Consider the following 14,019-nt stretch of genomic DNA (forward strand, 5'->3'; position numbering starts at 1 on the left):
TCAGTTATTCTCCTTCAGTAGAGTTTTTCTGCAGTTATTCTGCAGTTATTCTCCTTCAGCAGAGTTATTCTGCAGTTATTCTCCTTCAGCAGTGTTATTCTGCAGTTATTCTCCTACAGCAGAGTTATTCTGCAGAGTTTTTCTGCAGTTATTCTGCAGTTATTCTCCTTCTGCAGAGTTATTTGAGTAAATAATGAATAAAGGCAGAGCAGCTTTCTGTCTTTCCACAGAGTAGGAACGATGGCGTTATGGTCTGGGTCTGATAATAAATAATAAACAAAAAATATTTAGGCGGACAATAAATAAGCATTATATTTTTCAAAATTATACAAATTTAAGGTACCAAAACATTCAACCACACATACTGTATTACAAGTTAAAGCATCACAAGGAAATACATTGAAATGCCACTCAAGGCACTGTTCATAAACCTTTTCATCACAAATTAATGTGTAGGATAGTTTTAAACACCCGTTTGAAATTCTCATTGCAGAGGGGGTATATGAACGGGTTCAAGGTAGAGTTAATATACCCAAGCCATATCGTGAACATATGTAGGTTGTGATGTACACAGGTTTGGCAGAAAGCCATGACCATAAAGACTATGAAGTATGGGATCCAGCACAGCATGAACCCGGCTATAATACAGCCCAGCTGCTTGGCCGCTTTGTGCTCCTTATGGACCTGAAGGCTCTGGATACGCTGCCTGGACTGGGCACAGAACTTCTGCCAGGTCTGCTTTAGGGTCACAGCGTTGGCTGCAGCGTCCGGGTTCGTACCATTGTCAGGCTCTGAGTCCTCCTGAGGCGGGGGTGACTGGGGTGAATTATGGGGACATGGTGACGGGGATAAATTCACAGACTGGGTGAACTCGTTGTTGTAGAACATGGTGGTGTATCTCTGCATTTCAGATATCTGGGTTATCTCGCAGACGCCAGCCACAGAGTTTGACGGCACGGCTACCTTGCAGTCGTTCACGGATACGTAGAGTTTCTGAACGTTGTCGTCGTCGTAGTTTGTGAAGCCAAGAGGTAAAGAGGACAGGTTCAAAGGGGTCTCCGAGCCACTCTTTCTTTTGTCCTTTACAGTCGTCCTCAGACGTTTTGTCATTCTGAGCAGTGAATGACTGGAGTGAGATTCTTTCTCAGACTTGGGTTCTCTGGGCGCGTTGGTTTCAACTGTATCTGTGGAGTCGTTCGGCTGGTCTAACGTGTACTGATCAAAGTCTGAGTTTCTTTCTTTCTTAGACTCGCAGTGGCTATTTCCTGTTTGGACTTTGTGTCCGATCCTGTTTTCCACCACGGAATCTGTGGGATTGATAATCCTCTCCCTCTCTCTGAAGTTCTGTCTCACAGCCATGTAGATGCGTGAGTAGAACCACAGCATCAACAGAGACGGAAGGTAGAAGTTAAACACTGAAGTTAAAACCTTAAACCAAGTAACAAACCGGAAATCAGTGTCACACTTATTCTCCATCTCCGGTTTGAGGTCGACCTGAACGAAGGACCTCCACCCTAGAATAGGAATAATCCACGTCATGGACATTAGCCAGGCCCCTGAGATCATAACGCTAGCTCTCCCTCTGGTCCGGTACTTCAGGTACCTCAGCGGCTCGTGAACGGACCGATACCGATCCAGACATAGTATAAACAGACTAAAGATGGAGGCTGTGCTGGCTACATAATCCATAATGAGCCAGAACTGACAGACGACCCTCCCCAGCCTCCACTCGTCCTCCAGCAGATACACCAGGTTGAGGGGCATGACGGTGGCCCCGACGATGAGATCCGCCACGGAGAGGCTGACGATGTAGAGGTTGCCCACCGTGTGGAGGGTCCGCTCCTTCTTCACAGCGTAGAGTACCAGGATGTTCATGACGACGGTGAGCAACGACAGGAAGCCCAGAGAGACACCTACAATAGAATATTATAACACAATTAATAGAATAGATACTTTAGTGTCCATTGGTTAGAATGTCTGTCTTCTTCCTTTCCCAACATCCCCCAGAGGGACACACGCACACCCAGGCATATACACACAGGCACCCAGGCACACCCAGGCACACACACACACACACACACACACACACACACACACACACACACACACACACACACACACACACACACACACACACACACACACACACACACACACACACACACACACACACACACACACACACACACACACACACACACACACACACACACACACACACCAACCTACCTACCTAGTAGGGTGTTGTGGAAGCTGTTGTGGTGCTGGAGGCGGAAGGAGCTGTTGAAAGGTGATGGCACAGTCTCCTGGCCATACGTGTGTCTCCAGGAGCTGTTGAAATACCTATCCCAGGATACAGTGGGTGTAAACGGAAGAGGGAAATGATTACTTGCCAGCACTCCTCAACAGTCAGTCTAGTATAACAACCTCTCAATATATTTAATATGCAGATCTTTTGACAGCTTCATCTCCACATGTAACATGTATATCTACCGGTTAATAGAAATTCATTAGACACACACACACACACACACACACACACACACACACACACACACACACACACACACACACACACACACACACACACACACACACACACACACACACACACACACACACACACACACACACACACACACACACACACATGTTTATTAAAGCACCTGTCCATGGGGATGTCAGGTGACTGAATAGACTCCATCACGGTTCTTTATGTTAAGTACTCTTCACCCCTCCTCTTCATCCTCTCTGGATCCCTTCACATGATGTCAGAAGTGTTGGAAACATCAGGTGAAACCACAGCAAATAGTATACATGCTGAATCAATCGCCATCAACCATTACCTACGAAGTCAAAACAAATCATAACAATAATCATTATTTATCTTTTTGTGTCCCAAATGGCACCCTATTCCCTATATAGTGCACTACATTAGACCAGAGCCCTATTCCCTTTATAGTGCACTACTTTTGACCAGAGCCCTATTCCCTATATAGTGCACTACGTTTGACAAGAGCCCCATTCCCTATATATAGTGCACCACTTTAGACCAGAGCCCTATTCCCTATATAGTGCACTACTGTTGACCAGATCCCTATTCCCTATATAGTGCACTACGTTTGACCAGAGCCAGGTGAAAGGGTGCAATTTGCATTGCAAGCAGTGACAGTAGCGGCCAGTGCACCTATCGGCCAGTGAACCTATCGGCCAGTGAACCTATCGACCAGTGAACCTATCGGCCAGTGAACCTATCGGCCAGTGAACCTATCGACCAGTGAACCTATCGGCCAGTGAACCTATCGACCAGTGAACCTATCGGCCAGTGAACCTATCGGCCAGTGAACCTATCGGCTAGTGAACATAGCACCCCATGTACCTCCCGGCCAGTGAACCTAGCAGCAAGTGAACCTAGCAGCAAGTGAACCTAGCAGCAAGTGAACATAGCAGCCCGGGTTCTTCCTGGCCAGTGAACCTAGCGGCCAGTGAACCTAGCAGCCAGGTAACGTAGCAGCCAGTGTACCTCCCAGCTAGTGAACCTAGAAACCAGTGAACCTAGCAGCCAGTGAACCTAGCAGCCAGTTATCCTAGAAGTAAGTGAACCTAGCTGCAAGTGAATCTAGCGGCCAGTGAACCTAGCGGCCAGTGTACCTCCCAGCTAGTGAACCTAGAAACCAGTGAACCTAGCAGCCAGTGAACCTAGCAGTAAGTGAACCTAGCAGCCAGTGAACCTAGCGGCCAGTGAACCTAGCAACCAGTGAACCTAGCAGCCAGTTATCCTAGCAGTAAGTGAACCGAGCAGCCAGTGAACCTAGCAGCCAGTGAACCTAGCAGCCAGTGAACCTAGCAGCCAGTGAACCTAGCAACCAGTGAACCTAGCAGCCAGTTATCCTAGCAGCCAGTGAACCTAGCGGCCAGTGACCCTTGCGGCCAGTGAACCTAGCGGCCAGTGAACCTAGCGGCCAGTGAACCTAGCGGCCAGTGAAACTAACGGCCAGTGAACCTAGCAGCCAGTGATCCTAGCAAGCCAGTGAACCTAGCAGCCAGTTATCTTAGCAGTAAGTGAACCTAGCAGTAATGTAACCTAGCGACCAGTGAACCAAGCGACCAGTGATCCTAGCAAGCCAATGAACCTAGCGACCAGTGAACCGAGCGGCCAGTGAACCTAGCGGCCAGTGAACCTAACGGCCAGTGAACCTAGCAGCCAGTGATCCTAGCAAGCCAATGAACCTAGCGACCAGTGAACCGAGCGGCCAGTGAACCTAGCGGCCAGTGAACCTAACGGCCAGTGAACCTAGCGGCCAGTGAACCTAGCGGCCAGTGAACCTAGCGGCCAGTGAACCTATCGACCAGTGAACCTATCGACCAGTGCACCGATTGGCCAGTGAACCTATCGGCCAGTGAACCTATCGGCTAGTGAACATAGCACCCCATGTACCTCCCGGCCAGTGAACCTAGCAGCAAGTGAACCTAGCAGCAAGTGAACATAGCAGCCCGGGTTCTTCCTGGCCAGTGAACCTAGCGGCCAGTGAACCTAGCAGCCAGGTAACGTAGCAGCCAGTGTACCTCCCAGCTAGTGAACCTAGAAACCAGTGAACCTAGAAGCCAGTGAACCTAGCAGCCAGTGAACCTAGCAGCCAGTTATCCTAGCAGTAAGTGAACCAAGCTGCAAGTGAATCTAGCGGCCAGTGAATCTAGCGGCCAGTGAACCTAGCAGCCAGTGAATCTAGCGGCCAGTGAACCTAGCGGCCAGTGAATCTAGCGGCCAGTGAATCTAGCGGCCAGTGAACCTAGCGGCCAGTGAATCTAGCGGCCAGTGAACCTAGCTGCAAGTGAATCTAGCGGCCAGTGAACCTAGTGGCCAGTGTACCTCCCAGCTAGTGAACCTAGAAACCAGTGAACCTAGCAGCCAGTGAACCTAGCAGTAAATGAACCTAGCAGCCAGTGAACCTAGCAGTAAGGTAACCGAGCAGCCAGTGAACCTAGCAGCCAGTGAACCTAGCAACCAGTGAACCTAGCAGCCAGTTATCCTAGCAGTAAGTGAACCAAGCTGCAAGTGAATCTAGCGGCCAGTGAATCTAGCGGCCAGTGAACCTAGCAGCCAGTGAAACTAACGGCCAGTGAACCTAGCGGCCAGTGAACCTAGCGGCCAGTGAATCTAGCGGCCAGTGAACCTTGCGGCCAGTGAACCTTGCGGCCAGTGAACCTAGCGGCCAGTGAACCTAGCGGCCAGTGAACCTAGCAGCCAGTGAACCTAGCAAGCCAGTGAACCTAGCAAGCCAGTGAACCTAGCGGCCAGTGAAACTAACGGCCAGTGAACCTAGCAGCCAGTGATCCTAGCAAGCCAGTGAACCTAGCAGCCAGTTATCTTAGCAGTAAGTGAACCTAGCAGTAATGTAACCTAGCGACCAGTGAACCAAGCGACCAGTGATCCTAGCAAGCCAATGAACCTAGCGACCAGTGAACCGAGCGGCCAGTGAACCTAGCGGCCAGTGAACCTAGCGGCCAGTGAACCTAGCAGCCAGTGAACCTAGCGGCCAGTGAACCTAGCAGCCAGTGAACCTAGCAGCCAGTGAACCTAGCAGCCAGTGAACCTAGCAGCCAGTGAACCTAACAGCCAGTGAACCTAGCAGCCAGTGAACCTAACGGCCAGTGAACCTAGCAGCCAGTTATCCTAGCAGTAGTGAACCAGTGAACCAGTGAACCTTGCGGCCAGTGAACCTAGCAGCCAGTGAACCTAGCAGCCAGTGAACCAGTGAACCTAGCAGCCAGTGAACCTAACGGCCAGTGAACCTAGCAGCCAGTTATCCTAGCAGTAAGTGAACCTAGCTGCAAATGAAGCGGCCAGTGAACCTAGCGGCCAGTGCTATCGGCCAGTGAACCAGTGAACCTAGCAGCCAGTGAACCTAGCGGCCAGTGAACCTAGCGGCCAGTGAACCTAGCGGCCAGTGAACCTAGCAGTAAGGTAACCTAGCGGCCAGTGAACCTAGCAGTAAGGTAACCTATAGGCCAGTGAACCAAGCGGCCAGTGAACCTAGCAGTAAGGTAACCTAGCGGCCAGTGAACCTAGCGGCCAGTGAAACCAGTGAACCTAGCGGCCAGTGAACCCAGTGAACCTAGCGGCCAGTGAACCTAGCGGCCAGTGAACCTAGCAGCCAGTGATCCTAGCAAGCCAGTGAAAGCAGCCAGTGAACCTAGCAGCCAGTGAACCTAACAGCCAGTGAACCTAGCAGCCAGTGAACCTAACGGCCAGTGAACCTAGCAGCCAGTGAACCTAGCGGCCAGTGAACCTAGCGGCCAGTGAACCTAGCAGCCAGTGAACCTAGCAGCCAGTGAACCTAGCAGCCAGTGAACCTAACAGCCAGTGAACCTAGCAGCCAGTGAACCTAAGCCAGTGAACCTAGCAGCCAGTTATCCTAGCAGTAAGTGAACCAGTGAATCTAGCAGCCAGTGAACCTTGCGGCCAGTGAACCTAGCGGCCAGTGACCCTATCGGCCAGTGAACCTAGCAGTAAGGTAACCTAGCGGCCAGTGAACCAAGCGGCCAGTGAACCTAGCGGCCAGTGAGCAGCCAGTGATCCTAGCAGTAAGTGAACCAGTGAACCTAGCAGCCAGTGAACCAGCGGCCAGTGAAAGCGGCCAGTGACCCTATCGGCCAGTGAACCTAGCAGTAAGGTAACCTAGCGGCCAGTGAACCAAGCGGCCAGTGAACCTAGCGGCCAGTGAACCTAGCGGCCAGTGAACCTAGCAGTAAGGTAACCTAGCGGCCAGTGAACCTAGCAGTAAGGTAACCTAGAGGCCAGTGAACCAAGCGGCCAGTGAACCTAGCAGTAAGGTAACCTAGCGGCCAGTGAACCAAGCGGCCAGTGAACCTAGCGGCCAGTGAACCTAGCGGCCAGTGAACCTATCGACCAGTGAACCTAGCGGCCAGTGAACCTAGCGGCCAGTGAACCTAGCAGCCAGTGATCCTAGCAAGCCAGTGAACCTAGGGGCCAGTGAACCTAGCAGCCAGTGAACCTAGCAGCCAGTGAACCTAACAGCCAGTGAACCTAGCAGCCAGTGAACCTAACGGCCAGTGAACCTAGCAGCCAGTGAACCTAGCGGCCAGTGAACCTAGCGGCCAGTGAACCTAGCAGCCAGTGAACCTAGCAGCCAGTGAACCTAGCAGCCAGTGAACCTAACAGCCAGTGAACCTAGCAGCCAGTGAACCTAACGGCCAGTGAACCTAGCAGCCAGTTATCCTAGCAGTAAGTGAAAGCTGCAAATGAATCTAGCAGCCAGCCAGTGAACCTAGCGGCCAGTGACCCTATCGGCCAGTGAACCTAGCAGTAAGGTAACCTAGCGGCCAGTGAACCAAGCGGCCAGTGAACCTAGCGGCCAGTGAACCTAGCAGCCAGTGATCCTAGCAAGCCAGTGAACCTAGCAGCCAGTTATCTTAGCAGTAAGTGAACCTAGCAGTAATGTAACCTAGCGACCAGTGAACCAAGCGACCAGTGATCCTAGCAAGCCAATGAACCTAGCGACCAGTGAACCGAGCGGCCAGTGAACCTAGCGGCCAGTGAACCTAGCGGCCAGTGAACCTAGCAGCCAGTGAACCTAGCGGCCAGTGAACCTAGCAGCCAGTGAACCTAGCAGCCAGTGAACCTAGCAGCCAGTGAACCTAGCAGCCAGTGTAACAGCCAGTGAACCTAGCAGCCAGTGAACCTAACGGCCAGTGAACCTAGCAGCCAGTTATCCTAGCAGTAAGTGAACCTAGCTGCAAATGAATCTAGCAGCCAGTGAACCTTGCGGCCAGTGTGAGTGACCTATCGGCCAGTGAACCTAGCAGTAAGGTAACCTAGCGGCCAGTGAACCTAGCAGCCAGTGAACCTAGCAAGCCAGTGAACCTAGCAAGCCAGTGAACCTAGCGGCCAGTGAAACCGGCCAGTGAACCTAGCAGCCAGTGATCCTAGCAAGCCAGTGAACCTAGCAGCCAGTTATCTTAGCAGTAAGTGAACCTAGCAGTAATGTAACCTAGGCCAGTGAACCAGTGATCCTAGCAAGCCAATGAACCTAGCGGCCAGTGAACCTAGCGGCCAGTGAACCTAGCGGCCAGTGAACCTAGCAGCCAGTGAACCTAGCGGCCAGTGAACCTAGCAGCCAGTGAACCTAGCAGCCAGTGAACCTAGCAGCCAGTGAACCTAGCAGCCAGTGAACCTAACAGCCAGTGAACCTAGCGGCCAGTGAACCTAGCAGCCAGTGAACCTAGCAGCCAGTGAACCTAGCAGCCAGTGAACCTAGCAGCCAGTGAACCTAACAGCCAGTGAACCTAGCAGCCAGTGAACCTAACGGCCAGTGAACCTAGCAGCCAGTTATCCTAGCAGTAAGTGAACCTAGCTGCAAATGAATCTAGCAGCCAGTGAACCTTGCGGCCAGTGAACCTAGCGGCCAGTGACCCTATCGGCCAGTGAACCTAGCAGTAAGGTAAACCAGTGAACCAAGCGGCCAGTGAACCTAGCGGCCAGTGAACCTAGCAGCCAGTGATCCTAGCAAGCCAGTGAACCTAGCAGCCAGTTATCTTAGCAGTAAGTGAACCTAGCAGTGAACCTAGCGACCAGTGAACCAGCGACCAGTGATCCTAGCAAGCCAATGAACCTAGCGACCAGTGAACCGAGCGGCCAGTGAACCTAGCGGCCAGTGAACCTAGCGGCCAGTGAACCTAGCAGCCAGTGAACCTAGCGGCCAGTGAACCTAGCAGCCAGTGAACCTAGCAGCCAGTGAACCTAGCAGCCAGTGAACCTAGCAGCCAGTGAACCTAACAGCCAGTGAACCTAGCAGCCAGTGAACCTAACGGCCAGTGAACCTAGCAGCCAGTTATCCCAGTGAACCTAGCTGCAAATGAATCTAGCAGCCAGTGAACCTTGCGGCCAGTGAACCTAGCGGCCAGTGACCCTATCGGCCAGTGAACCTAGCAGTAAGGTAACCTAGCGGCCAGTGAACCAAGCGGCCAGTGAACCTAGCGGCCAGTGAACCTAGCGGCCAGTGAACCTAGCAGTAAGGTAACCAGCGGCCAGTGAACCTAGCAGTAAGGTAACCTAGAGGCCAGTGAACCAAGCGGCCAGTGAACCTAGCAGTAAGGTAACCTAGCGGCCAGTGAACCAGCGGCCAGTGAACCTAGCGGCCAGTGAACCTAGCGGCCAGTGAACCTATCGACCAGTGAACCTAGCGGCCAGTGAACCTAGCGGCCAGTGAACCTAGCAGCCAGTGATCCTAGCAAGCCAGTGAACCTAGGGGCCAGTGAACCTAGCAGCCAGTGAACCTAGCAGCCAGTGAACCTAACAGCCAGTGAACCTAGCAGCCAGTGAACCTAACGGCCAGTGAACCTAGCAGCCAGTGAACCTAGCGGCCAGTGAACCAGTGCCAGTGAACCTAGCAGCCAGTGAACCTAGCAGCCAGTGAACCTAGCAGCCAGTGAACCTAACAGCCAGTGAACCTAGCAGCCAGTGAACCTAACGGCCAGTGAACCTAGCAGCCAGTTATCCTAGCAGTAAGTGAACCTAGCTGCAAATGAGCAGCCAGTGAACCTTGCGGCCAGTGAACCTAGCGGCCAGTGACCCTATCGGCCAGTGAACCAGTAAGGTAACCTAGCGGCCAGTGAACCAAGCGGCCAGTGAACCTAGCGGCCAGTGAACCTAGCAGCCAGTGATCCCAGTGAAAGCTGCAAATGAATCTAGCAGCCAGTGAACCTTGCGGCCAGTGAACCTGAGTGACCTATCGGCCAGTGAACCTAGCAGTAAGGTAAAGCGGCCAGTGAACCAAGCGGCCAGTGAACCTAGCGGCCAGTGAACCAGCGGCCAGTGAACCTAGCAGTAAGGTAACCTAGCGGCCAGTGAACCTAGCAGTAAGGTAACCTAGAGGCCAGTGAACCAAGCGGCCAGTGAACCTAGCAGTAAGGTAACCTAGCGGCCAGTGAACCAAGCGGCCAGTGAAGTGAACCTAGCGGCCAGTGAAATCGACCAGTAGCCAGTGAACCTAGCGGCCAGTGAACCTAGCAGCCAGTGATCCTAGCAAGCCAGTGAACCTAGGGGCCAGTGAACCTAGCAGCCAGTGAACCTAGCAGCCAGTGAACCTAACAGCCAGTGAACCTAGCAGCCAGTGAACCCAGTGAACCTAGCAGCCAGTGAACCTAGCGGCCAGTGAACCTGCCAGTGAACCTAGCAGCCAGTGAACCTAGCAGCCAGTGAACCTAGCAGCCAGTGAACCTAACAGCCAGTGAACCTAGCAGCCAGTGAACCTAACGGCCAGTGAACCTAGCAGCCAGTTATCCTAGCAGTAAGTGAACCTAGCTGCAAATGAATCTAGCAGCCAGTGAACCTTGCGGCCAGTGAACCTAGCGGCCAGTGACCCTATCGGCCAGTGAACCTAGCAGTAAGGTAACCTAGCGGCCAGTGAACCAAGCGGCCAGTGAACCTAGCGGCCAGTGAACCTAGCAGCCAGTGATCCTAGCAAGCCAGTGAACCTAGCAGCCAGTTATCTTAGCAGTAAGTGAACCTAGCAGTAATGTAACCTAGCGACCAGTGAACCAAGCGACCAGTGATCCTAGCAAGCCAATGAACCTAGCGACCAGTGAACCGAGCGGCCAGTGAACCTAGCGGCCAGTGAACCTAGCGGCCAGTGAACCTAGCAGCCAGTGAACCTAGCGGCCAGTGAACCTAGCAGCCAGTGAACCTAGCAGCCAGTGAACCTAGCAGCCAGTGAACCTAGCAGCCAGTGAACCTAACAGCCAGTGAACCTAGCAGCCAGTGAACCTAACGGCCAGTGAACCTAGCAGCCAGTTATCCTAGCAGTAAGTGAACCTAGCTGCAAATGAATCTAGCAGCCAGTGAACCTTGCGGCCAGTGAACCTAGCGGCCAGTGACCCTATCGGCCAGTGAACCTAGCAGTAAGGTAACCTAGCGGCCAGTGAACCAAGCGGCCAGTGAACCTAGCGGCCAGTGAACCTAGCGGCCAGTGAACCTAGCAGTAAGGTAACCTAGCGGCCAGTGAACCTAGCAGTAAGGTAACCAGAGGCCAGTGAACCAAGCGGCCAGTGAACCTAGCAGTAAGGTAACCTAGCGGCCAGTGAACCAAGCGGCCAGTGAACCTAGCGGCCAGTGAACCTAGCGGCCAGTGAACCTATCGACCAGTGAACCTAGCGGCCAGTGAACCTAGCGGCCAGTGAACCTAGCAGCCAGTGATCCTAGCAAGCCAGTGAACCTAGGGGCCAGTGAACCTAGCAGCCAGTGAACCTAGCAGCCAGTGAACCTAACAGCCAGTGAACCTAGCAGCCAGTGAACCTAACGGCCAGTGAACCTAGCAGCCAGTGAACCTAGCGGCCAGTGAACCTAGCGGCCAGTGAACCTAGCAGCCAGTGAACCTAGCAGCCAGTGAACCTAGCAGCCAGTGAACCTAACAGCCAGTGAACCTAGCAGCCAGTGAACCTAACGGCCAGTGAACCTAGCAGCCAGTTATCCTAGCAGTAAGTGAACCTAGCTGCAAATGAATCTAGCAGCCAGTGAACCTTGCGGCCAGTGAACCTAGCGGCCAGTGACCCTATCGGCCAGTGAACCTAGCAGTAAGGTAACCTAGCGGCCAGTGAACCAAGCGGCCAGTGAACCTAGCGGCCAGTGAACCTAGCGGCCAGTGAACCTAGCAGTAAGGTAACCTAGCGGCCAGTGAACCTAGCAGTAAGGTAACCTAGAGGCCAGTGAACCAAGCGGCCAGTGAACCTAGCAGTAAGGTAACCTAGCGGCCAGTGAACCAAGCGGCCAGTGAACCTAGCGGCCAGTGAACCTAGCGGCCAGTGAACCTATCGACCAGTGAACCTAGCGGCCAGTGAACCTAGCGGCCAGTGAACCTAGCAGCCAGTGATCGTAGCAAGCCAGTGAACCTAGGGGCCAGTGAACCTAGCAGCCAGTGAACCTAGCAGCCAGTGAACCTAACAGCCAGTGAACCTAGCAGCCAGTGAACCTAACGGCCAGTGAACCTAGCAGCCAGTGAACCTAGCAGCCAGTGAAACTAGCAGCCACTTATCCTAGCAGTAAGTGAACCTAGCAGTAAGATAACCTAGCGGCCAGTGAACCAAGCGGCCAGTGAACCTAGCGGCCAGTGAACCTAGTGGCCAGTGAACCTAATTGCCAGTGAACCTATCGGCCAGTGAACCTAGCAGCCAGTTATCCTAGCAGTAAGTGAACCTAGCTGCAAATGAATCTAGCAGCCAGTGAATCTAGCGGCCAGTGAACCTTGCGGCCAGTGAACCTAGCAGCCAGTGAACCTTGCGGCCAGTGAACCTAGCGGCCAGTGACCCTATCGGCCAGTGAACCTAGCAGTAAGGTAACCTAGCGGCCAGTGAACCAAGCGGCCAGTGAACCTAGCGGCCAGTGAACCTAGCGGCCAGTGAACCTAGCAGTAAGGTAACCAGCGGCCAGTGAACCTAGCAGTAAGGTAACCTAGCGGCCAGTGAACCAAGCGGCCAGTGAACCTAGCAGTAAGGTAACCTAGCGGCCAGTGAACCAAGCGGCCAGTGAACCTAGCGGCCAGTGAACCTAGCGGCCAGTGAACCTATCGACCAGTGAACCTAGCGGCCAGTGAACCTATCGACCAGTGAACCTAGCGGCCAGTGAACATAGCGGCCAGTGAACCTATCGGCCAGTGAACCTATCGGCCAGTGAAATTAGCACCCCATGTACCTCCCGGCCAGTGAACCTAGCAGCCAGTGAACCTAGCGGCCAGTGAACCTAGCAGCCAGTGAACCTAGCAGCCAGTGAACCTAACGGCCAGTGAACCTAGCGGCCAGTGAACCTAGCGGCCAGTGAACCTAGCGGCCAGTGAACCTAGCAGCCAGTGAACCTAGCAGCCAGTGAACCTAGCAGCCAGTGAACCTAGTAGTCAGTGAACCTAACAGCCAGTGAACCTAGCAGCCAGTGAACCTAACGGCCAGTGAACCTAGCAGCCAGTGAACCTAACGGCCAGTGAACCTAGCAGCCAGTGAACCTAACGGCCAGTGAACCTAGCAGCCAGTGAACCTAACGGCCAGTGAACCTAGCAGCCAGTGAACCTAACAGCCAGTGAACCTAGCAGCCAGTAAACTAGGATTAATACATTTGAAGCATCAAATACACTTGCACTATGAACCCTGGTTTTACCTGGGTCAGTCTTCAATTCATCCCCGTCCCCAGGCTCAATTGATAGAGCAGGCTGGTATACCAGATTAGCCCTCGGCCATTTCAGGTTAACAGACCCTGGTTTGGAACCCTGGTCCGCAGGTTATCATGGTAAAAGTGTTAGCATATAAAGGCTTTGATACCACAGTGGCTCCAGCCTCGATCGCCTTTCAGCAGGAAAACAGGCAGTGGCTAACATGGCACCCTATTCCCTACTTAGTACACTACTTTTGACCACAGCCCTATGGGCCCAAGAGCCCTATGCAGGCCTGGTAGTGCACTACGAATGGAATATGGAACCATTTTGGATGCAATATATCTGGCAGAAGTAGAACACAAGTCAGAAGTACACCAATGAGTGGTAGCAGTATGAATGAGTGGTAGCAGTATGAATGAGTGGTAGCAGTATGAATGAGTGGTAGCAGTATGAATGAGTGGTAGCAGTATGATATGAATGAGTGGTAGCAGTATGATATGAGTGGTAGCAGTATGAATGAGTGGTAGCAGTATGAATGAGTGGTAGCAGTATGAATGAGTGGTAGCAGTATGAATGAGTGGTAGCAGTATGAATGAGTGGTAGCAGTATGAATGAGTGGTGGCAGTATGAATGAGTGGTATCAGTATGAATGAGTGGTAGCAGTATGAATGAGTGGTAGCAGTATGAATGAGTGGTAGCAGTATGAATGAGTGGTAGCAGTATGAATGAGTGGTAGCAGTATGATATGAGTGGAGCAGTATGATATGAGTGGTAGCAGTGGAGTGTTCAATATCAGCAACAACAAAAATTGTAATGGATATATTACATCATAATTACTATTTAAAGTGACACTCGCGTACTC

General features: G+C 52.6%; 1 protein-coding gene across 1 annotated transcript; it reads right to left on the minus strand.

The window, feature by feature from the left end:
- Positions 1-237: 237 nt before the first annotated feature.
- Positions 238-2,704, minus strand: LOC124004215 (histamine H1 receptor-like). The gene is made up of 3 exons (XM_046312978.1): positions 2,667-2,704; positions 2,234-2,343; positions 238-1,913 (listed from the first exon to the last, which is right to left on the minus strand). Exons 1-3 carry the CDS (start codon positions 2,702-2,704, stop codon positions 439-441), a joined length of 1,623 nt encoding a protein of 540 aa, XP_046168934.1. The 3' UTR covers positions 238-438.
- Between the last annotated feature and the right edge of the window lie 11,315 nt (positions 2,705-14,019).

The sequence above is a fragment of the Oncorhynchus gorbuscha genome, linkage group LG18, assembly GCF_021184085.1.
Source record: "Oncorhynchus gorbuscha isolate QuinsamMale2020 ecotype Even-year linkage group LG18, OgorEven_v1.0, whole genome shotgun sequence".
Lineage (NCBI taxonomy): Eukaryota > Metazoa > Chordata > Actinopteri > Salmoniformes > Salmonidae > Oncorhynchus > Oncorhynchus gorbuscha.